The sequence below is a fragment of the Lissotriton vulgaris genome, chromosome 3_1 (genome assembly GCF_964263255.1).
Source record: "Lissotriton vulgaris chromosome 3_1, aLisVul1.2, whole genome shotgun sequence".
NCBI lineage: Eukaryota > Metazoa > Chordata > Amphibia > Caudata > Salamandridae > Lissotriton > Lissotriton vulgaris.
In genome coordinates this window covers 1087508966-1087534023 of record NC_141689.1, presented here as the reverse complement: position 1 = coordinate 1087534023, position 25058 = coordinate 1087508966, and the positions used below count along the sequence as shown (strand labels likewise).

The 25058-nt window shown below is 43.2% G+C and overlaps 1 protein-coding gene across 1 annotated transcript in view; it reads left to right on the top strand.

Moving 5' to 3' along the window:
• The first annotated feature begins 6742 nt into the window (after positions 1-6742).
• LOC147727459 (serum albumin-like) overlaps positions 6743-25058 on the top strand; it is a 66134-nt gene continuing 47818 nt past the window's right edge. Inside the window, exons 1-4 of the mRNA XM_086961530.1 lie at positions 6743-6854; positions 10461-10560; positions 13203-13335; positions 17466-17680. Coding sequence (XP_086817656.1) covers positions 6782-6854; positions 10461-10560; positions 13203-13335; positions 17466-17680 — 521 coding nt within the window. The 5' untranslated portion in view covers positions 6743-6781. The remainder of the gene's footprint in view (positions 6855-10460; positions 10561-13202; positions 13336-17465; positions 17681-25058) is intronic.

Genomic DNA, 25058 nt, shown 5'->3' with positions numbered 1-25058 from the left:
CAAAGTGTGTAAAGTGGAGCGGGGTAGAGTGGCGTACAATGTGACTTCTCCTGAAGCTCAGCCGGGAGTACATGCTATTTGCTGCTATTGTGACTTGCTGTTACTTGCTGCTCTAATTGCGATATTTCCACACCTCTTTTAATTTTATTTTTAATTTACGCTGCTAAAACTTTTTTAATTGTCATTTAATTTTCTGTCACCTCACCTTACCTAATTACTTGCAGCCCCGATCTCCGGCACTGGTTAGCCGGCATTGGGAACGCGGGTCCGCCATTTTGAGTAGGTCGGGAGGTTAGCAGGCTATGCTTTCTTGTCCCTGACTTGATTTAAGCACAGGATGCTGCGAGCGCGTTCTACGTGACTTCTCCTGAGGCTCAGTCGGGAGTACATGCTATTTGCTGCTATTGTGACTTGCTGTTACTTGCTGCTCTAATTGTGATATTTGCACACCTCTTTTAATTTTTTTTTAAAAATTACGCTGCTAAAACTTTTTTAATTGTCATTTAATTTTCTGTCACCTCACCTTACCTAATTGCTTGCAGCCCCGATCTCTAGCACTGGTTAGCTGGTATTGGGAACGCGGGTCTGCCATTTTGAGTGGGTCGGGAGGTTAGCAGGCTATGCTTTTTTGTCCCTGACTTGATTTAAGCACAGGATGCTGCGAGCGCGTTCTATGTGACTTCTCCTGAGGCTCAGCCGGGAGTACATGCTATTTGCTGCTATTGTGACTTGCTGTTACTTGCTGCTCTAATTGCGATATTTGCACACCTCTTTTAATTTTTTTGAAAAATTACGCTGCTAAAACTTTTTTAATTGTCATTTAATTTTCTGTCACCTCACCTTACCTAATTACTTGCAGCCCCGATCTCCAGCACTGGTTAGCCGGCATTGGGAACGCGGGTCCGCCATTTTGAGTAGGTCGGGAGGTTAGCAGGCTATGCTTTCTCGTCCCTGACTTGATTTAAACACAGGATGCTGCGAGCGCGTAGCGGACGCGTGCAGGGGGTGCGCCGAAGGCTCGCAGAAGGCGCACCAAAGGCAAGACCATCTGCGCCCGTCCGCAATCGTATAGCGCTCGGAGCCAGCCCCTATGCCCATGGAGGCCCAAGTAACCGCTTAAATTGCACTATGATGGTTCCACATTAAAAGATCTTACGTTAATTTTAAAAATCATGTATGCCTTTGCATTAGTCCAATGATGCAGCCCCAGGGGCCTCTTAATGTTTGTTCAGGGTGTGGGGTTACAATTCCAAAGTTACTGTATGATACCATAGAGAGGTCCAGAGCTCATGCAGTAAAGACAGACAGAGATGCTGTTTGGAATCTGGTCTTGATGAATGTTAGGTCATTGGTCAAAAGCAGGTTAGAATGTGCCTTATTCATGGAAGCCGAAAACATCAAGATAGCTTTTATTACAGAATCCTGGACGGATAATGCTTCCGGCCCAGACCTGGTCAAGACGACGCCTCCGAATTTTGTTTGTCATACTCTGAATAGGCCTAAGGGAAGAGGAGGTGGTCTACCGGTCATTTACCATTCTTCCCTTATTTCGTCTTTTAGCCCGGGAGAGGTGGACGGTTGCGAGGCATTAGACTTCTCCTTCCACCTTTCTCCCCACTACACTTTTCAAGGCTCACTTATCTACAGACCACCAGGCCCTAGAGGCCTTTTCATTGAGCAGGTGGGCAAACTCATTGAATCTGGTATCCTGGCTAGTTCTTATACCATTCTAGGCAATTTTAATTTCCATCTGGAAACTTTTTTAGATCCTGACACAGCTAAACTGCTAGATTTATTGAAATGTAGTAACCTAGAGCAACTGGTGATGGAGGAGACGCATCAGGCAGGACACACTCTTGATGGCATTTTTTCTAATAATTCGCAGTTATTAGTCACCAAGATTACTGCACTTCCGTGGTCAGACGACAAAGCGGTATTATTTAATCTCTCTGTTCCAGAGCATCTTTCGCAGAAGCCAGTTGTAAAAAAGAAGCTGGTGAAAAGAGCGTGGAATAAAGTAGTGGCTGAGGATCTGTGTGATACCCTCAATAAGACCATAGGCTTGCCCCCCTAAACTAGAAGAGGCTACACGCTCCCTAGCTGGTTAGAAACAGCAGGGAATGTGCTTGCTCCAAAAAAAATGTTCTACCCCACCAGATGGCTGCCATCCGCTCCATGGTATTCACATTGATATGTAAACATCTGGAGAAAAAGTGGAGAACAGACTATAAGGATACCGACAAGAAGAAGTATAAATGTGCTCTTGCCATTTATACACAGCAGGTTCATCAGGCAAAACTTCTATTTTTCTCTATGAGGATTAATAGAGCAAAAAATTCAGCGAGGGAACTGTTTAATACAGTTACCAGCCTGGCCAATCCAGTGACGATTACAGCTATGCCTAGTCAGGATTTATGTGAAAAACTGGCTAGATTCTTTTTTGAGAAAGTGGATGCTATTTTTTCCACTTTTTCCAATGCTACAGCCAAGAACACGGCGAACCAAACTGTCGATCGACAGATAGAGATGAAGGTGGTATTGGGCAAATTTGCTCCATCGTCAGTTATAGAAACTGGTAAACTTCTCAGGCAGGTGAAATCTGGATCCGCCTCGGACCCTTGTCCGATTGCTTTATTAAAGCTAGTGGCTGAGCCAGTATCTCAAGTTTTGACACCTATTTTCAATTTAATGTACTCAGGGATATTTCCCGTTAGACTGGAAAAAACTTCTATTCTGCCCTTCTTGAAGAAACCTAATCTTGATACAAAAGACCCAAACAATTATAGACCTATATCTAGACTTACGGTACCAGCTAAAATTATTGAGAGAAATCTAAATATGCAGCTTAGCCAATTTCTGGAGTCCACTCAAGCCCTGGACCAAACACAGTATGGCTTTCGAGGGGGCCACAGTACTGAAGCTGCTCTTTTGAAATCTACAGAAGAGATAAGGACTATCCTAGATCTTGGTGGCAAGGCGGCCCTGATCCTGTTAGATCTCTCTGCAGCATTCAATACGGTCCATCACGTTTTGCTGATGAACCGGCTGCAGGAGATCGGGGTACAGGGCTCGGCTTGGAGACTCCTAGATCATTTTTGTCAAACCGGACTCAGCAGGTGGCGTTGGGGGAATTTGTATCTAAACCTTTTTCATTACCATGTGGGGTCCCTCAGGGGTCCTCACTGAGTCCAACACTATTTAATATTTATGTGTCCTCCCTCGCACCCCTTATTCAGTCCTTTGGGTTTAGTCTGACCAGTTATGCAGATGATACCCAAATAGTGGTGTCTCTTTTACCAGCTGAATTAAAAAATACGGCAGTCTGTTTTAAAGATTGTATGAATGCAGTGGGGACATGGATGGCCCAAAACTGCCTTATGTTAAACTCCAGTAAGACAGAGGTGGTATGTTTTGGGAATGATCCCAATTTCTGGACTCCAGAATGGTGGCCAGATACCCTGGGCCCTCTTCCCGCACCCAATAGGAAGGTTAAAAATTTGGGGGTGTGGATAGATCAGAAGCTCAATTTCAAAGACCAGGCTAATTCAGTGGCTTCTGCCACGTCTTTCGGCCTTAGGTCCTGCAAGAAAATTCTGCCTTTGCTACCGACCGAATGTCGTAAAACAGTGATCACAGCTCTCACTCTGTCGAGGCTGGACTTCTGCAATAATTTGTACTTCAATATTCAGGAAGGTTCATTGCAGAAGTTGCAACTCCTACAGAATGCAGCTGCTAGACTGCTGTTGGTCATTCCTAAATATGCTCCAATAGTGGAAGAGATTCGAAGACTGCACTGACTGCCACTCAGGAAGCGTACTATGTTCAAGGCGATGTGTCTGGTCCATAGAGCACTTTATGGAGTAGAGTCGGCCTATTTAAAAGAACGACTTTATTGGTACACGCCCAGTAGATTACTGCGTTCATCTGATGCTAAACTGGTTTATGTACCATTTGTTAAAAAGGCCACTTGGGGTGGAAAAAGCTTTGTGGCAAATGCAGCCAAAGCATGGAACAAGCTTCCCCATAGGCTTAGAGGTATACCGAGACTCTTTACCTTTGAAAGGCGTTAAAAACTTGGCTGTTTACTGAATAGTTTACTAAGTAGCATGACACCGGCTGGACCCTTTGGAAAGATTTCACATTGCGCCAGGACACCCACTGGGTAACAGTAGGTTTGAGCTATACTGCAGTACATGCATATGAGAAGGAGGGTTTGATTGGCTAATGATTGTGTTTACCACACCTAAAGGACAGCCATGTAGTTTTTAGCACAGTTTGGCTGCCTTCTGCGTTTTGCTGTGTTCCAGGGTAGCGGCTTAGATATAGGTACGTAATAGATTTTATTGTTGTTCCCCACCTATTATCACTTTAGTAAAGTGGTAATCGGTAAAGAAATGAATAAAGATTTTGAATATATTTTTTAATTAGTTTAGGGAGGACAGTGCATTTTGTAGACATTCTTTAAGTAGTACAGTAATTATTTGGAATTACTACGCTACTCTGTTGACTTTTTTGTGTGTATTTAAATGTGTTAAAAGTAGAATATACACTTTAGTACACTATATTTGTAAAATATAGTGTATTTTTAATCTTTCAAAATATTCATTTTCTAAATTTATTTCAATTACTGTGGTGCTCCCGAGGCAGTGTATTAGTACTCCGTAAAACATTTTACAAATATATAAAAATGTGTAAAAACAATTCCCTACCTTGAACCACCTTAATAAAGTGGTAATAAGGAGGGGAAAAATATCAAACCTAATACTTACCTACAAGTGAACTCAGAACACAGCCATGAGTGTACCTAAAAATAGCATGGTCGTCTATCTGTTGTTGAGGTCATTAGTCAATCAAAATAATTTTTTCAAAATTGACATAACTTTGTGCCATGGTACATCCCTGTAATAGAGTGAAATTTAGGTCAAGCACTGCGACAGCAGATATCACTAAGTTTAAATGCTTTATATATATTTTTTTAAATGTACCCTACTTACCTGTAGTATCCAAAAGAATAACCTGTGCACCATAATGTGTAATCCTGCCAAATTTCATGGAAATCTGTTGAGCTGTTTCCCTCTGCACGAGATGCGGTTGTCTGTGGAAAATGCTTTGGTGGATAAACTCGTTTTGGGGCCCTGTTTTATCTTTGCATCCCCTTCACCAATTACCACAAATATTTCCATCCACTGCCAATGTAGAAAAAGCTGTAAGGTCTGGAAAGTTCTGTGGAGATTTGTCAAATGGGCACAAAGTTATTACTGGTGAAAAATCTGAGGCATTCCTACCTCTGGAAATTTGTATATGAAATAACGCTGTGCTTTTTGTATAAATGTGTGATAGACAGCTTTTCATATGGCAAGACATGGGGCCATATGTATCAAACTCTGATTTTGCGATTCTCAAATTGCGATTTTTTGCGAATCACAATTTGAGAATCGCAAAACGAGATGTATGTAGGATTTGCAAAAAGATTTGCGAAACCTACATATTCCTTAATTGCGAATCGCAAAGTGCAATTTGCAATGAAGGAAACCCTCCCCATGCAGTCCTATGGGCCTAGAGGCCCATAGGAATGAATAAGAAGACATTCTCAATTTGCGATTAGCAGTTAGAGAATCCCAAATTGAGAATGCAATTTCAAGGTTGCAAGGGTGTCAAAAGGACACCCTCTTGCACCCCTGAAATAAACATGGGTGCACATGTGGCGCACATACATGCCCTAAGGGCCTGTATGTGCACCACGATGCACTTTGAAAAATGCAAACAAATGAATTTTTTAAAGAAATCGCAAATTTCCACCAATTTGAAGTTGGTGGTAATTTGTGATTCCTTAAGGCCAAATTGCACTTTTTCTGTGCTTCTTACATTGCATTTAAGGAATTGCAAATGCAATCACAAAATAGTGAATCACAAATTTTGCGATTCCTTATTTTGCAAGGCAGTTTTTCATTAATACATACCACTAAGCCCAATTGCGATCGCAAGCGCCGAAATTCTGCAAATTTCGGCCTTTGTGATCGCAAATTGGAATGATACATATGGCCCTTTTAAAGTCTCTTCCTTAGAAGCACCCTGTGAGGGCATTGCTTTGTGCCAGGTTCAACTCCGCTCACCTCCTCTTGACGTATTTCCCTACTTGTGGTAGGGTGCAGAGCGGGATGCGTGCACCTTGAGTAGTATACCTAACCAGATCTGAGGTTTATGCTGGTTTTGATGGATGGGAGTAGAGTGCTTCGATCCAGACCCACCAGCATCTATGAGGCCTTCTGCTCTCGACCCATACGGAAGGATTTGAGTTTTCCCTGCAATAAAGTTAAACATTGGAAATTGTGCCAAGTGCATAAAGCTAGCAGGACCTTTCAGCATCACATCAGTTCACCTTTAGTTAGTTAAATAAACGTTTTTTTTGGTACATAAATGGCCCCACGGGGCAAAGAGCATAGTAATGGCAGATCTGACCATTTGCTGAGCCCTTTTTGTTTGTAAAGTGATAAGCGGATTTCCAAAAAGTCTGGGCTGAAGGTTGAATACCTGGACCTGTTGTCTGTTCCAGGAGAGGAGGCCCAGCACACAAACAGTACCGGTGCCCCTTTTTTATCAGATGCATTTATTGACAAGATTCAGTAAGATCTGCCAACAGTCAGCAGGACAATGATTAATTCTAGTTGGCCTTCTGTCATCCAATCATTGACAGCTACACTCTTGAAATCCTATATAAGAAATCCCGTCCCCTCGGTTTGTCAGGCTTCTGTTTGGTCCAGGCCCCAAAAAATCCACAGCCATGAAGTGGGTAACTATAATTTCACTTGTAATTTTACTAAGCTTCACCGAATCCAGGATCCTGCACAAGCGAGGTAAGATGACAAAACGTAAAGCCTTTATTTCATATTGCTTGGGGATGGCAACAGTAATTATATAGAAAGGAACTTGCCAGCTGATTTTTCCGATTTTTCTATTCATAAATACATCAAAGGTGCAGGGCTCTGGGGTGCATGTGTCTTCGGTGATGTGGGCAGGAACCATGTATTTCCGAAGTGTTGTAAAGTTGAAGTAGCATTATTACATTTTTGTTAGAAAATTTGAGTTCTTTTCTTTTCATTGAGTTCCATGTATGATTTAACGAACGGGAGAGGTATGGCGACGACTGACTCCGGAATCTGGGGATCACGGTTCGACCGGCGGCACCATGTGACTCTGGGCAATAGCTTGCTTAATCTTCCCTACGGCCCCCAGCACCTAGAGACCCTTACGGGTGATTGTGTGCTTTACAAATGTGGATTATTATTATTATGCACGATGACAAATGGGCTACATGTATGGCTCAGCGGATACTGAGATAAAAACTATACTGAGGGCCATATGTATCAAGCAAATTCGCATTTGCAAAGGCCAAAATTCACAGAATTTCGTCCTTTGCAAATGCGAATTTGCTAAATGGTATGTATAAAGCAAAATCTGGTGCAAAACAAGGAATTGCAAAATTTGTGATTCCTTATTCTGCAATTGCATTTAAGGAATCGCAAATTTTGCGATTCCTTAAATGCAATGTATGAAGCAAAAAAAATTTGCAAAATGTCTTTAAGGAATCGCAAATTACCACCAACTTCTAGTTGGTGGTAAGTTGCGAATTCATTGAAAAATGCAAATGTTTGCATTTTTCAAAGTGCCAGATGACGCATATACATGCCCTTAGGGCATGTATGTGCGCCACATGTACACCAATGCATATTTCAGGGGTGCAACAGGGTGTCCTTTGGACACTTCTGCACCCTTGAAATTATTCTCAATTTGCGATTCGCAAATTGCGAATCGCAAATTGAGAATAACTTCCCATTCATTCCTATGGGCCTCCTGGCCCATAGAAATGAATGGGAAAGTATTCCTTAATTGCGATTCGCATTTTGCTAATCGCAGTTAAGGAATTTTAAGAAATCGCAAAAAAAATGCTATTTTGTACATACATACCTATTTGCGATTCTCAAATAGCGATTTCTTAAAAATCGCTATTTGAGAATCGCAAAACTGGATGATGATACATATGGCCCTAAGTTAGGAGAATGCGACATCGCGAACTCCTCCATGACAAGTTTCTCTGCGCCTCTTCCCTCTAAAATGAAAGATGAAAATGGCCGTTGCAGGAAGAGGTGCTGGTGGAGCAAAGAATGTTTTTGTATTTTCTTTTCGTCTAGCATCTGTCACTAGAGGCACTCTTTTCTGAGACAAGACATCTATTCGCGGCTGTGAGGCAACACCGCACACCGCACAGCGCACAGCACACATGCATAAAATATGGATTCATCAAATTAGCACATAATCTGACTTCTTCTGCATATCCTTGTTAGCTCAAATGGATAGAAAGTTACTATAAATAGTGCCATACTTGTTCAACTTGTCCGCTAAGCTACCAGCAGAAGACCCTTTACAAAACGGCCACATAATTGTTGTAGTCCTGAATATATTTTGAAATGATTCCGAGCTGAGGATTTAAGAACAATATCTTTTTTTACTTAGGCACCTTCAGCCACATCCTTTCAGCCCATGGATACAAATTAATTCCTTAAAGAAGGAACATGTCTTGCAAGCAGATGCGCTTCGTCAAGATCTCTTAATAAATGCATTTGAGGAGACTCATGTTTATGGGAAGAAAGGGCCAGATGTACCATTATTTTTAGTGGGCCGTTTGCAACTGCTAAAGTGGCTTTTGCAATGTGTTAACTCACTTTTGTGAGTCGGTAACCTATTAGCGACTCATAAAATAGGGGTTGTGAGTCGCTATTAATAAGATGCGTTTCAAGGGCGTCCCTTCCTAATAGCGTGTCGCAGTGGCATGTATGAAAGTTTCGCGACCGGAATGCGGTTGCAAAACATTCATATTTTGCCAACTCTGTGAAGGAGGTACTAACCCATTCGCAAATTGGAAAGGGTCCCTTCCCTTTTGTGAATGTTGGTGCCAACATTTTTAAGAGCAGGAAGTGGGCCCACTGATTAATGCCAACTCTTAAAAAATAAAAAGGAAACTTTTCTTTTTTTTTTTAAATGCATCCTGTTTTTCTTTAGGAAAAACGGGCTGAATTTCAGGAAAAAATTTGCTTTATTTAAAAAGCAATCACAGACTTGTTGGTCTGCTGACCCTAGAAGGCCACCATCCCCGTGATTACAGCCCATTCCCTATGGACCCCAAATTGCAATCTACCTCATGAATATTAATGAGGTAGGTCCTTTGCGACCCCATTGGGAATCGCTAAATGTGTCTGAGACACATTAGTACATTTACTGCCAGATTCATGAAAAGAAAATCGGCTTCCAAAGGGCCAGATTCTGAGAATCTGGCCCTTTGCAAGCTCAATTTTTGCATTTGGGATTCATCATCCCAAATGCAAAAATCGCTAGTAAAGAATTCGCAAATTTGTAAGGATTAGAATTTGGAATCTCTATTAGAGATTCCTTAAATGCTATTCATGAAACATTTTAAAATTGCGAATTCGCAATTCAGGACCGCTATTTACCACAAAGTCAATCCTCGTGGTAAATAGCGAAAACTTAGAAAAATGCATTTAAATGCATTTTTCTAAGTTGCATGTTACACACACACATGTCCTTTGGACATGTGTGTGCGCAACAACAATGTAGATTACATTTCAGGGGTGCTACAGGGTGTCCTTTGGACACCCCTGGCACCCTTGAAATCGCTTCCTCATTTGCGATTAGCTAATTGCTAATCGCAAATAAGGAATAACTGAATGGGGAGTTATTCCTTATTTGCGATTAGCAATTTGCTAATCGCAAATAAGGAATGTGTAGGAATCGCAATTTATTTTGCGATTCCTACATGAATTCCTTAATAATCGCTATTAAGGACTCGCAAATCGGGACTTTGATGAATCTAACTGTTAATTTTCCAAGCACTAATTGCGAGTTGCTAGAACTCGCAATTTGGGAGTCACACAATCAAATGGTCATACATCTGGCCTGAAGTGTCTTATTGTACTAGAAAGACAATTCCTTCAGAATCTAGTGAGCTCGCAGCACTGGGTTTTGCTCACTTAGCGTTCTATGTAAAATTAAGAGTGGGATATTTTAAGTAGTGGGTCAAATTCTCAACGGAGTGAGCAACTGCAGGAAGTCCCTCTCACAGTGCCGGTGAGTCCATCAATGGAACCGGAACGTATTAGACACATAGTAGAGGCAGGCTCATTGGATTGCTGTACAGCTACTGCTGGGTGGCAAGTGCGTGCTTGCCATTGTTGCGGATGTAGAATGGGGGCCGACAAGTGGAGCAAGGTGGAGATGAACAAACTCCTTTTGACTTCTACTGCCCGAATCTCCTACGACAGGTAAATGCCACTTTATAGAAAGAACCATTGTGTTTATGGAAACTTCTCTACATTCACAATACCTGCTAAATAACAATAAAAAAGAAATAAAAATAAGATCACTAGCAAACACTTCTTATTTTACAGATCACCATCCAGGACATCATGACGACCATGACCATGACCACGAAGAGCTTATGGTTGGCAACGTCTTCAAATTACTGGGAAGTACTAATTTCCAATATCTGTAAGTTTGAGCCAGGTGGAATTATCACCAATGAAGTAAATTTTTCTAAAGTGCTTGCACTCTTTGATTTACTGCAGTGCGTTTCTGTAGCCGCACCCCTTTCTCTGCAAAGACTGCGATGGGCGACAAACGCGTGCAATCAATTCACCAGCTAATACCACCCAAGTGCAGATTTAAACATTTTTTAACTGCAATAGCACTCATATTATTGGATTGTGTTGTAAAGCCCTGCGTTGTAAAAGATTTTGCGGAGTACAAACTGCGGGGTAATGCCGCACGTTGTAATAGGGTAAAGTGTTCTATACATGCAAGACATTTCCCATTTGTTAATGTACACACTGTACATTACACATCTGGATCTGAAAGTACCTTCACAGCCTCTTAGAAGGAAATGTTTTCTACGCGAATTCCTAGGAACCAGCTATCCAGGAGTCACTTTGGAAGCCTAAAAGATCATAATCCTATACCAAATGTAGGTGGAAACTGACAGGCACAGACTTCTGGCTACACTCTGTATAACTGCTCAAGCAGTAGAGGAGTGGTTTTAAATTCATGAATCTGAGCTCATTTTCTCCCTACTGTGTTTGGGCGCCTTTGTTCTGGAATTGCCTGTCTTTTGGCACCAGCTCATTGGCGATTACTGTCCATACAGCGAAGCAAGCAGTCAATACCAGACGTTTACCATGTTAGACATGTCTGCCCTTTGTTGGGGTGTATTAGCTTTTCGTTTATATTGAACCCTAGCACCAATTGGCCAGTGCAACTCTACACAGCAACACATGCTAGGCAGGGTTGTAGTATATGCAGTGGTTTTACACACCTTCAAGACTGCTGAGTGCCACGTGTAATTTACTTTGGCTGTATTTTGGTGGTGCATTTCTACCAACAGCACCGGGCAATGAAGTGATTTTCACAGAATTTCAGACTCTTGAGCAGATGCCAGGATTTGAACCAAGTTCCAGAGTAGGCAGCTCTCACCGTTAGGCCACATCTACCCCTTTCAGGAAAAAAATGAGCTCCCACATGCTGCCCCCAACCTTTTTACATCAACGATGTATATCCAAAGAAAAAAGGTATAGAGGGATCAATCAAACATTTATTTTCATTCAGAGTACAATTAATTACCCTGATTGTCTCAATTCCAACCTTTTTACAGCTCTATGCTACCAAGGAAATTAACCTCTATACTCTGTTGTTTAGTTAAAAACAGTCAGAATTCTGATTCAGTAGATCACTCAAACCTGCTTCACTAATGATAGCGACTGCCTTGCGAAGTGGGCAGTTTCCTCTGCCCTCTGTAAAAAAAAAACTGGGCTCCCATATTGCCCCATCTCACTCGCTGCCATCTCTGACGCTCAAACTAAGCTGTCTCCGCTTCTTCATTTTCCCCAAACTGTGGGCCCCTGCTACGAGGCCCAATGCAATCCCGGCACTGTAAATGTGCATTGGTCCTTCATGCAAGTTAGGAAGGATAGTAAAACAAAACAGCCATAACTGGGATTTAGTCAGGGCCATTGGAATTATGCAATTTGGCGGCCATGCAGTTTTCTGCATAATTATAGATTTGCCATATTTGCCACACAATCCATCATATGCTGCATAATCTGTAAATTGCAACAAAAAAACAACCTGTTTCTAGCTCAAATGGATCACAAATTATTAGTTGTTGCTGCACAGTAAAAGCACCTTCGCAAAGGTTACCTTTCTGTTGCTTATTGCTATACTTGCGTATTAACCTGGTATTAATGGGTTGACATTTACATCCAGACAGTGGCACAAAATGTAAAAATGAGAAAGTGAAAGGTGATAGTTTTAACTGATGGTGTCATAGTGCTTTTTACCATAGGCTGGGACCTTGTAGCACTATAAATTCATAAATTATTATTCCCCACTGCGAAAAACGGGATTCAATTCGGCGACTCTCTGGTCACACAGACATCTGCAGTGATTGCATTAGCTAACTGGGGTTTACAATAAAAAAGTGTTTTTTTCCACAGATTATTTAAACGTGCATTGATTTTTTCAATTGATTTGTGCGTGTTTTTATTTTTTTTCTTCTATTTTTTACAATTGCCTGAGACTGAAAAAATAAAATATTTACTGGATACTTTTCTCTTTTTAGCCACATCCTGGACCCCATCACCCTGATCACTGACTGTGCCCCAGACTAGTACTCAAGATTACAATTGTACAGTTTCTATGCACTTAACCCTCAGCGTGTAGATGAAGGCAGCCTGAACACGTTCCAAATAAACAGCATAGCCGCTGCAGTCCTTGCAGACGCATTTGTGCCCCCTTGGAATGCAGTCACAGAACCGGTGGTGGGGGGGAGGAGGGTGCTGGGGTGGGTGGGGGGGGGACTTGTGCTCTAGGTGGTCAAAAAACATTGGTTTCTTGTAAAACATGTCCCTTAGAAAAACAAAGGGAATTTAGCCTGGATATGTGGCAAAGGGTACTAATGCCCTTGGGCCAGGGTCACACTACTGAAAAAAAGGCAAAAAACCCCATAAAGGTCATCATGTACAGGAGTGTCACAGTTGTCCGTGTTTCATATTCTGGCGATTTGCAAATATATGTGTTCTTTCGTTCCATTTACCAATGGAATTGCCTTTGTTTTTAATGGATTTCTTTTTCTATTTCAGTGCCATGGTAATCTTTTCCCAGCTTCTCCAGCTGTGTCCCTATGGAGAGCAAGCTGAAAGGGTCAAACATGTCACAGCGGTGGGAGAAGTGTGCTCCAAAGGCGCCAAAAGAGCGGATTGCGCACATTCAGTGGTATGAAAATATTTTCTTTTCTACTTATTAACAAGGGTCCGTATTTGCGAAGTTATTTCCCACCATAGTACCTCCTTTTATGCCTGCAAGGACTATAATAAAGGATTCCTGGTAGTCGTAAATTGATTTCCTAATGCAGGTTTCACTGCCATGACAATGGAGAAATTTGGAGTTGTAAATCCCAACACAAGAGCGGGGGAGGGGAATCACAAGGCATGATTAGGCCATGTAAGTTTGTGAACATCCTCAAATGTTTGTGGTCGTTCTCAAACTCAGAGGTAGATCTTACCTACCTTGGAAATGGTTGTAAAGTTACTAAAGGCTGAAGTAACTTCCTTTCTTAGATGGGAAGGAGAACAGATCACTCCAGATTTGGTGGGGCATAGGGGAAGGGCTATCTTCAAGGACAAAAATGTTTTGACTTGGAAAAAAAAAGGAAAGAAACATGTTGGCGTAGAAAGAATCATTCCACCAGTTCCTACATTTATACCATGTAGCTTTCAATGAGAAGTTGTATCTTTCTCCAGGCTTATGTATGATTTACTCATATTTGCGACAAACATGTCTTGAGTACGCAATTGCAAATAAAAGAAGATCAGGTGACAAGTCAATGTGGGTGGGGGGGTCATAAAAATTCTTAGGAGGGAGTGGGAGTCTGGAACAACTTTCTCAGACATCTGTGTGTAATTGGCGGCGTGTTACGCAAAGACGCTTTGGAAAGTTGGGAAAAAGATTACTATCTTTACTTCTTTGTGGTTGACTGTAGAGGAGGAGGTATAATAAACCATACAGACTCTTAGGGGCAGATGTATCAAGATTCCGATTTGCGAATTCTAAGTAGTGATTTTTTGCGAATCGCTATTTAGAATTCGCAAAATGGAATGTATGTACAAAATCACTATTTTTTAGCGATTTCTTAATATTCTTCATTTGCGAATTCGCATTTTGCGAATTTGCAAATAAGGAATAATTTCCAATGCATTCCTATGGGCCAGGAGGCCCATAGGAATGATAGTGCAATAATTCTCAAATTGCGAATTCGCAATTTGTTAATCGCAATTTGAGAATTATTTCAAGGGTGCAGGGGTGTCTCAAAGACACCCTGCTGCACCCCTGAAATTTACATGTGTGTGCATGTGGCACACATACATGCCCTCACAAATGCCAAATAGGGCATTTTTAAAAGAAATCGCAAATTACCACCAACTACAAGTTGGTGGTAATGTGCGATTTCTTAACACAGATTCGCAATTTCTAAAAGTTACATACATATCATTTAAGGAATCGCAAAAATTGCGATTCCTTAAATGCTATGTCAAAATAAAGAATCGCAATTTTTTGCGATTCCTTAAATTGCGATTTTGTGTTACATTCCAAATAATGCTAAAAGGCCGTTTGCGAGTCGCAAAGGCCGAAATTCTGCGAATTTCGGCCTTTGCGAGTCGCAAATGCCTTGATACATCTGGCCCTTAATTTCTCCTAATGGTTGAAAAAAACTTTAGAGAAGCCTTGTTTTGTTCTCTATTTATGAGTTTACAATGAGTTTATTTTCCCAAGGTATGTTTCAATCTTTTTCCATTTTATATCTGATGTGTGCTGGGCATGCTAAAGAGGGCAGAACACTGGTTGACCATCATCCAACACATTGATACTGTTCTTGATCCTGTGTCTGGTTCGTGACACCAAATTCTGACTTCTCTGAACTGCACTAGAAGGACAGAGCTGTATGGTGGTCTGGGACCTGGACACTGTGCCAATGTGGGTGTACATAACAGAGCCCCTTGGACTTCATAGGCCCAGATGATGCACTGCATGATGTGCCCTAGGGTAGGCACACTTCACAGAATTTTACATTTATTTTCATCGTTTGTATTGATCCCCATGCCCTTCTTGAACATTGTTATGTTTAGCTTTTGAAGCTAAGCAGAACCTGAAAATGCACACACTCAGGGTGGGATTGCACAGAGATGAAGAGTTTTTCCCAATTTTCTAACTATATATGTTTATGTGTCATAGACCCGAGAAGCACAAGCTGGTTGGAAGTATGAGATCATCCATGGGGACTCAGTATAGATTGGACATGTCTGTCGCAAGCCTAAGCACAGGAAGAAGCTCAGATATGAGTGCATGTGTGTCTCTACTCAGCCTTGTTCTCTAAGCAAGACCCTAATTCCTCTGATAGCTGGGCCTCCAGCATCAGTCAATCATCATCACCAACTACAGCACACAATTTAGTCGAGAGGGTTGAGTTGGAGGCCTTACACTCAGACAGCCATCACACGATCAAGGCAAAAGGTAACAAATAGGCACCGACCTCCTAGGGTAGAAATATAGGGGAACCCGGAGGATGGCTCTGGCAGTTATTTGGACTTGTGGGCACGAGTAAAATAATTAGGGCCTCATTTATGAGGCTGTGCGTCACTTTTACGCCGCCGGTGCGTCACTTTTTGTGACGCACCAGTGGCGTAAAAAATGCGCCTTGTTGCGCCATATTTACAAAGCGACGCATCTAGGTAGATGCGTCACTTGGTAAACCCCTGCGCCACATTATACCTGCGCCATGTATAATGTATGCAAGGGGGGCGTATTGACGCAAGGAAGGGTCGTAGAAGTGACGCAGTGAAATTTATGAGATTTCACTGCGTCACTTTTAGGACACGTTGCGTCAAAATCTTGCGCCTGCCTCACAGCAGGCGTAAGATTGACGCAGGCCCTTTCACATGGGGCTTGCCCCATGTAAAAGGACGCATTGCTGGAGTTGCGGCACTTTTGTGACACACTCCAGCAATGCGTCACTTCTGCGCTTACAGATACGTCAGAAATACTGACGTATCTGTAACTCCTTGCGACATGATGCGTCACACATTAAATATGATGCCTCAGGAATGTCGCAAGGAGTGTGCACTGATAAGTGGCGCATCGCTGCTTTCACGCAGCAATGCTTCATTTCTCATAAATGAGGCCCTTTATGTCAGATCATTCAAGCTCTTTATATGAGAGGTGCAGTATTCAAGTGGGTAGATGACAAGGGGTGCTCATCATAGTTATGCGCAAAGAAGTGACAAGGGTAGCCCATATGGGTTCACCTTCCAATATTGCTTTGGAAGAATAGAGGATTTGTGGTTTGGTAAAACAGATCTTGTAGCCGTTTACTCACCATTTTGTATTACATTGTTTTTCCCAATTAAGATAGTGGATTGAACCCAGTATCAGTTAAATCGTTCTGTTGCGTCTTGTCCTTAGGGCCAGATGTAGGAGGCCTAATACCGGTCGGTAACGGCCGAATTCGGCCGTTACCGACCGGTATTAGGGTTTTCTGATGTAGGGGGCCTATATTTTACCGATTCTGTAAATTTACAGAATCAGTAAATTTACAGAATCGGTAAAATACCAAATCGGTATATGTACCGATTCGGTAAATCTATATGTAGGTGACACTCCTAAGAGTGCCACAGGCCCTTAAGAGTCGGTATTTTACCACCCAATCCTATTGGGTGGTAAAATACCGAATTCAGGTGTGCATGCATATCTGTGCATGCACACCTGTGCAATGTGGCACACAGACATGCCCTTAGGGCATGTCTGTGTGCCACATGGCACACAAGCCTGTACTTGGGGTGCTAGAGGGTGTCAAAGTGACACCCCCTGCACCCTTGCATGATTCGGTATTTATCGATTCGGTAAATACCGAATCGGTTTTGCCCATGGATTCCTATGGGCTTCAAGGCCCATAGGAATCAATGGGCACCGAATCGGTAAATACCGAATGTTAACGATTCGGTAATTCAGATTAAAAAATTAGCTACATCTCCCTCCTTCTAATTTACCGATTCACCAATACCGAATCGGTAACATTCGGTATTTATGAGTCGGTAAATTAGAGTTACCTACATCTGGCCCCTAGACTCTAATTTCATTCTCCCGCTCTCTGGGCTGGCTTACAGAGGTACTGCCTGGATCCACTTTACAAGATTTCTGTCAGTAAGACTTGCTATTATCACCTTCTGTAGGGGTTCCCACTTTGGGGAAGACTTACAGGGGCTAAGTTCTGCCATGAGGTGACTAGTCTCATTATTTAAGGAATATGAAGAGAGAGAATCACATAACAAGTTGTGTTTTCTTTCTTACAGATTACAGTTGCCATTGATGAGATATGCAAAACTCCGGAAAATGCTGAGAAATACCCGTTTCATGCAGAATGCTGTGCTAAACCAGAGGCCGAGAAATATCCTTGCTTTGTATCACACCAAAAGACGGAACCTGATGCGTTGCCTGCCTACCAGAAGCCAGAGCCTGAGCAAGTCTGCAAGGACCACGACGAGCATAAGGACACGTTCATGTTGAAGTAAGCAGATATGTTTGCCTCTCTGTGATTTTCTCACTGGGTTGTGTTTACAATACATCATGAGAGGCAATGATTACTTACGCATTAAAATATGGTGTATGCGCTTGTGTAGGTGTGTGTGAATGGGGTTTAAAAGAATGAATGATGTCTTATTGCACAAAACTCCTTCAACACATAGCATACCCCTGGAAAAAAAACATATTATAGAAAATTATTTCCCTATAGAGATTGTGCAGAGCCTACCATCCGTTACAGGAAGTTCTCATCAATAAATGGGCTGGGGGTAGTTTGCGAAGTAGCGCTTCGCGAAGCTATGCGAAGTGCACTTCTCACTACGTGAACTACGCGTAGCACTACGTGAACTGCGCGTAGCACTACGCGAAATGCGTAGTAGCATGTGTGCACTGTGCAAGTTGCCGTTTTCAATGATTGCACAGTGCGGACAAGCATCCAGCACTGTGCAATCATTGAAAGCGGCATCTTGCACAGTGCAAGCTTTAGTTTTCTGCCGCTGGAGGAGATTTTTACTTGAGCAGCAGCTTTCTCAGCGCGGACTGGTAGTTTCTCATCGCGAGCGGTCGCGAGCATATGCGACCACTCGCAATGAAAAACCAGACCTCCCCGCATTGAGAATCTCGCAGGGAGGTTTATTTTCCACGCTCGCGATCCGCAACTTGATGTTGCTGATCGCGAACGAGGAAAAAGTCTCGCCAGGATGTCATTTTGCTTGCTCGCGGTCGCCAACTTGACGTTGAGGACAGCGAGCAAGCAAAAAATCACCGTTCCACTATGCTACGCGTGTTAGCACTGTGCTACGTGCAGTTCACGTGGTGCGAAGTTGCGCAAACTACGCGAGCGTAGCATAGTGCTTTGCCCAGGTCTAATCAATACTCTCAAAAACAACTATTTTTGCTGGTTTACTCTTAATTATATGTGGATGCTTTCTTTTTGCAAAAGGCCCAGATTCAGAAACATCTGTAATGTAAAGAGTTAGCTAGAATTGCATCACACACCTGTGCAAATCTTTGGCTCAATAATTCTCTTTCTCCTGTCATTCCTATTTTTGAGCACAAATGGTGTAGTTTCACAACATCAGTTACAAACTCTAATATGTGCATTGAAGGGCTGCAATCCACCTCCTGTTTTCTTAAAGCAGGATAATATATATATAACAGCTTCCTCGTGATGAGAAAAATGAAAAATGCACTCGCAGGAGGTAACGTGTCCCCAATTCGTTTTATTTCATCAAAAAAGCATCTCCCAGGTCTAAAAAACCGACGCATTTCGTTATCCCCTGATAACTTGCTCATGGTTACAACCCAAAGATTTGAATGCACCCATTAAAACAATTCAAATACACCATGTGACTCTTGACTTGTGATATCATCCTCACGCTAAATCTGCAATGTATCATGGTACTTGTAGGCAAAGGCAATATGTGTATGATTTGATGATGTTTGAAACTCACATATTAATTGTTGTTAATAAATAGTACCGTTTTAGTGCAGTAATATATGTTTCTGTCGTCTGCTGTTTCAAAACAAAGTTTGTTTTGCTTTCATTAAAACACAATATTTTGGTTCACCTCCTTTTACCGTTACTGTAACCTAACGCTTGGTTAGTATATTTAATGAGAGATCCTTTTTCTCAACGGAAAAGGGAATCACTCAGCTTATATTGGATCCAAAATTTAATCCATACCTCACATGCTATTTATCGCGTCTCTGCGATTCCTGCAGAAATACCATAAAACGGCGTGTTTGTTGTTTCTTGGCTTGCCAAGCCGCAGCAAACAGCTATGTCCCGGAGTGGGGCACCCCAGGACATAGCAAGAGCCAGCTCTTTGTTCTTGTAGAGCCTGCCTGCGGAGGTGATGGTCACCGGGTCAACAACGCCCAGTAGGAAGGGCTGTGCATTCCTCCCAATTAAAAAAAAACAAAAAACTTGGCTCCGTGGAGGTGGTGAGCACCAGGGCCCGGGGTGATCCCTGAGACCCCCACTACAAATTTCTTATGGCCGTAGGGAAGTGATGGTCCCCAGAGCCTGGGGAGGGTGGGTGTGAGAGTCCCCCCCCATAAATGTATTGGCCCAAGGGCAGTGGTGGTTCTCTGGGAACAGGGGGGTCCAAGAGGCACCCCATTTGTTTTTGGAATGTGGCCTTTGGGAGGTGGTGGAGCCTGGGGGTCTGAGAGGCCCCCCATTTTCAAATAAATAAACCACAGAGAGGTGGTGGTCCCCGGGCCATTATTAGGCCCCAGGAGTTAGGGGGGGCATGCGTTCCCCCTCCTTTATTTTGAAAATGCCCGAGGACATGGTCCACCCGGGGCGCCTACTAATAAAGCACTTAGTTTAAAAAGAAATAATCAGGAACCGCGAATCCAAGCGGCTTCAGCTACAAACTAAACAAAACAATTCCTTTTTTGGCACAGCGTGGTCCCTGTGGGACCCCTTCCAAGAGGTCTAGGGGGTCAGAGTATTTCCACTGTGCCACCACCTTTTTGTTAATAGTTTTTTTCTGGGACTATGTTCATGCCGAGTCCCAAGATGGCTGCCAACAGTTCCTGGTTTGAAGTGTTGGCAACCAATCAGATTTGAGCACGGGCACTGTTGGATCCTTAGAGGATCAATATCCCTATATATACAAATTTGGATATCGGTTAATAACTCCGTAACCAAATCACAAAAAGGTACTTACCTGGACCAACATCTACCTTCCTGCAAAATTTGGTGTAGTTCTATTCAGCAGTTCGGGCTGTAGCCAAGTCTAAAGTTCCTAAAGGAATTAACATAGGGAAGATGTGTTTTGGGCCCCCATCCCATTTTATCTTGGCCCCACTAGACAGACTACCACAAAACTTTCAAGACACTATTTGTGGTAAGCATCATACTAGTTTTGAAAACATTGTGAGGATTTGTCAAGCGAAGCCAAAGTTATTGGCAAATGATAAAATGCTTTTCCTATGGAAACTACATCCTAGCTATAACTACCTACTGGTGACTGCCGGGAAGGGATTACATATGCATCTCTATATATATTATGTACTGGCGATCGCCAGTAGGTAGTTATAGTTAGAACCTATTTTTCATAGGAAATCTGCAACTTTCCATTTGGAATAACTTTGGCGCTGGTTGACGAATCTTCGCTAATTTTTCAAACTGGTGAGGCGCTCCAGTCCGCTCCTATCCTGAAAGTCTCTGGGTGATTCGTGAAGCGGGGGCCAAGAAAAAAGGGGGGTCCCAAAACGTGTTTTCCCCATGCAATTTTCCATAGGAACCGTTCCTCGCGGCTACAGCCCGTACTGCTGAACGGAATTACACCAAGTTTGGCAAAGAGGTAGTCCTTGGTTCAGACTCCTGCCTTTTGCTTAAATGGTGTAAATCTGTTCAGTAGTTACTGAGAAAATCAAAATCAAAACGACATATATATCTATGGCCGTGGTGGATCAGCACACCCTGCCGTGCACGAGCTGTATTCTAATTGGCTGTCAACTCTCCAAACCAGGAAGTGTTGGCAGCCATCTTGTGCCTCGAATCCAGGCACAAGAAAACCTAATGAAAAAAGCCTGCAAAACGCGAAAAGGGGGCAGTGTAGAAACACCAACACCACTAAGGCCAAAAGTTATTATTATTTTTTTAAATCGGCAAAATCCGCGCTGGGTGCGTAAATTCTGCTGATCCAATAAAAAAAAAAACAAAGCGCAGGCTCCTGCGCTTCAATGTTAATTAGCCCCGGTGGCCAAATCCCAGGGGCATGAAGAAGAAAAGTGCGCGGGTGGGCCCAATCCTCCCCACACTGCCCCGGGGACTGCCACCCCGGGGCTTTATGATAGTATAGGCAGGGGGCTCATGGCCACGCCCCAGGGCTTGTTTAAATTGGGTGGGGGGCTCTCAGCACTGCCACCCCCGGGCCTTTAAAAAATGAATGGGGGGGCTCAGGGCCCCCCGCGGCCCTTTATTTTTTATTGAAATACCCTGTGTGGGGGGGCTTGAGCCCCCCGCCACCTCCCCGGGCACTAAATATTTAAATTGTGGGTCCGTGACGGAACACCCCTCCTGGAGCCTTGTTGTGGCCCTGGGGACCACCACCCCCCAGGACCGGCTCCTGCAGTGTCCTGGGGTTGCCCACCCCTGGGACATTGTAGTTTGCAATAACAGGGCGGAAGCCTTGCGGCTCCCACCCTGTCATTGCTAACTGCTTTGCTATTTGGAAGAGAGAACAGGAAACCTGCTCTCTCTTCCAAATAGCAAAGCAGATTTCTTTTCCACAGGGGGAGCAGCATGTTAGCTGATCCCCATGTGGAAGAACAATGCCGGCTCCCCCAGGACGCGGGGAGCTGGCTGGAACCGTGGGAGGATTGGGGACCCCCCACGGCCCCCAATGGAGAGGGCCAGCCCCGGGGATTGGGGTCCCCGGGGCTATTAGTGGCCCGGGAGGGGGGCCATGCTGCCCCTCCTCAAAAAAATAAAAATAAAATAAACAAATGCCGGCCCCGGGGGATGGGGTCCCCGGGGCCATAAGTGGCCACAGGACGGGGGCAAGGCAGCCCCTCAAAAATAATAATTCTTTTAAAAAAAGGGCCTTGCCCTGTGGGCTGGGGTCACCGGGGCCAGTTAAGGCCTCGGGAGGGCGACCACGCGGCCCCCTTCCCAATTTCTATGTTTTAAAAAAATAATTGGTGGCAGGCCCTAGGGCATGGGGTTAGAAAAAGAAGGGGGGCAACACAGCTCAACCTTCTTAATTTTTTAATTTTTTTTAAACAGGATCGCAGCCAGAGGCCACGCGCCCTCCTTGCAGCACTCTGCAAACGCGCCCCTGGCACATTTGGAGATGGGGAACGAATTCCCCTTGAATTCTGGGGGTCCCTGGGGCCAACTAGCCCACCAGGAACCTCCAGCTTGGTGTTCTGAGACCACGCCCCTTTTTACACTTCTCTGCAACTGTGTGTGGCGCTTACTGGTGGGCTAGTTGGCCCCCAGGGGACCTCAGGATTCAAGGGAACTTGATCCCCCAACTTAAGAGGCACCAGGGGGCACGTTTGCACAGGGGTGAAGGTAGGGGTTGGGGTCTGAGGTGATGTGTGTGCAAATACGCCCTGTGGCGTGTTTTAAGTTGGGGAAATATTTCCTCTTCAATCCTGAGGTCCCCTGGGGACAACTAGCCCACCAGGTACCTCCAGTAAGCGCCACAGAGCTGCTTTGCAGAGTGTTGTAAAAAGGGGCGTGGCCTCTGAACACCTCTCTGCATCGCAGCTCCCTGGCGCATACTGGAGGTACCTGGTGGGCTAGTTGGCCCCCAGGGGACCTCAGGATTGAAGAGGAATTAATTCCCCAAATTAAAACGCACCACAGGGCATGTTTGCCCACCCCCTTCCTTCACCATTGTACAAACACCCCTGTGGTGCGTTTTCAGTTAAGGAATTAATTCCTCCTCAATCATGAGGGTCCCTGTGGGCCAACTAACCCACCAGGTACTTCCAGTATGTGCCAGGGAGCTGCGTTGCAGAGAGGTGTTCAGAGGACATGGCCCTTTTTACAACTCTCTGCAATGCAGCTCTGTGGAGCTTACTGGAGGGACCTAGTGGGCTAGTTGGACCATAGGGACCCTCCGGATAAAAGGGAACTTAAGCTCCCAACTTAAAACGGACACAGGGCGCATTTACACATGGGCGAAGGGAGGGGACGAGGCCTGAGGTGACGTGTGCAAACACGCCCTTAGGCTTGTTTTAAGTTGGAGAAATAATTCCCCTTCAATCCTGAGGGCCCCTGGGAGCTAACTAGCCTACCAGGTGCTTCCAGTAAGCGCCACTGCGTTACGTTGCAGAGAGGTGGCCCAGGCTGTGCTCCTTTATACACCTCTCTGCAATGCAGCTCTGTGGCGCTTACTGGAGGTACCTAGTGGGCTTCTTGGACCCCAGCGACCCTCAGGATTCAAGGGGACTTAATCAACCAAATTAAAACAGACACAGGGCGCGTTTACACAGTGGTGAAGGGAGGGGATGGTGTAGGAAAGTGGCTCTATATATAGTGAACAAAAGTAAAATCAGCCGAACAATGAATTCCGATTTACTCACCTGTTATCAGGACAGACCTTAGTGCTGCATCTTTGAGATCAGTACTGATCCTGAAAAGTAATTTAAACCGTACTTACCAGTAACTTCAATTTCCTTCCATAGGGAAACATTGACTGGTTTCACTTGGAAATTCTTCTAAGTATGTAGTTTGGGAACTTACAAATATTCCTCTAAAATCAGCCGAACTACTAATTCTGATTTACTTACCTGTTATCAGGAGAGACCTCAGTGCTGTATCTTTGAGCCCAGTACTGATCCTGAAAAGTAATTATAACTGTACATACCAGTAACTTAAATTTCCTTCCATTGGCTAACATTGACTGGTTTCACTTGGAAATTCTTCTAAGGGTGGAGTTTTGGAACTTTAAAATATTCACAGAAAATCATCCAAACAACAAATTCCGATTAACTAATCTGTTATCAGGAGAGAACCTAGTGCTGCATCTTGTAGCCCAGCACTGAACCTGAAAAGTCATTCTAACTGTACTTACCAGAAACTTGTATTTCCTTCCTTAGGAATCAATTGTGTGGTTTTCACCAGAACATTTTCTAAGTTTCGATTTTCACAAACTACAAATATTCCTTACAAATCACTTGTATGACTTAAACACATTCTTTCAACTGTTTACAAGAGATGCACCAGTGCTGTTTCCAGGATCCACCACTGAGTAAAAAAAAGTAACGATAACACTACTTACCTGCTAAGTGAATTTCCTCCCATAGGATAACATTGGTGATTCTATGTGAAAAAGTTTCTGTTAACTTTTAAAATATAATAATATTCCTTAAAAATCACTACTGTAACCAAAATGCTTTTACTCAACTGTTTACAGGAGATGTCACAGGACTGAATCTAGGATCCAGTCCTGTGGTTAGAAAAGTAATCCATAAAGTAACTAATTGCAATTAACTAGAAATTCCCATTGAGTTCAATGCTGCATTGTGTTTGAAATTGTGTTGCCCATTGCAACAACTGTAACTACTGTACTTAAAAGTCTATTGCCTATTTTCAAAGTATTTAAACTAAAGTAATTAATTCTGAGAAAGTATATTTTGTATTGTCATGTATAATGTAATTATAATGTAATTTAAAAAATAAAATATCTAAAAATTAATAGTTTAAAAAAATTAAGTAAATCAGTATCAAAAAAATAATGATAACAAATAATACATTTAAAAATTGTCATTTACAAAACCTTTGAAATTCACGGAAAAAAACATAGGTTTCAGACATGTTATAATTAGGAATTAGCATTTAAAAAACCTTAGAAATTCACTGAAAAAAACATGGGTTTCACACATGTTGT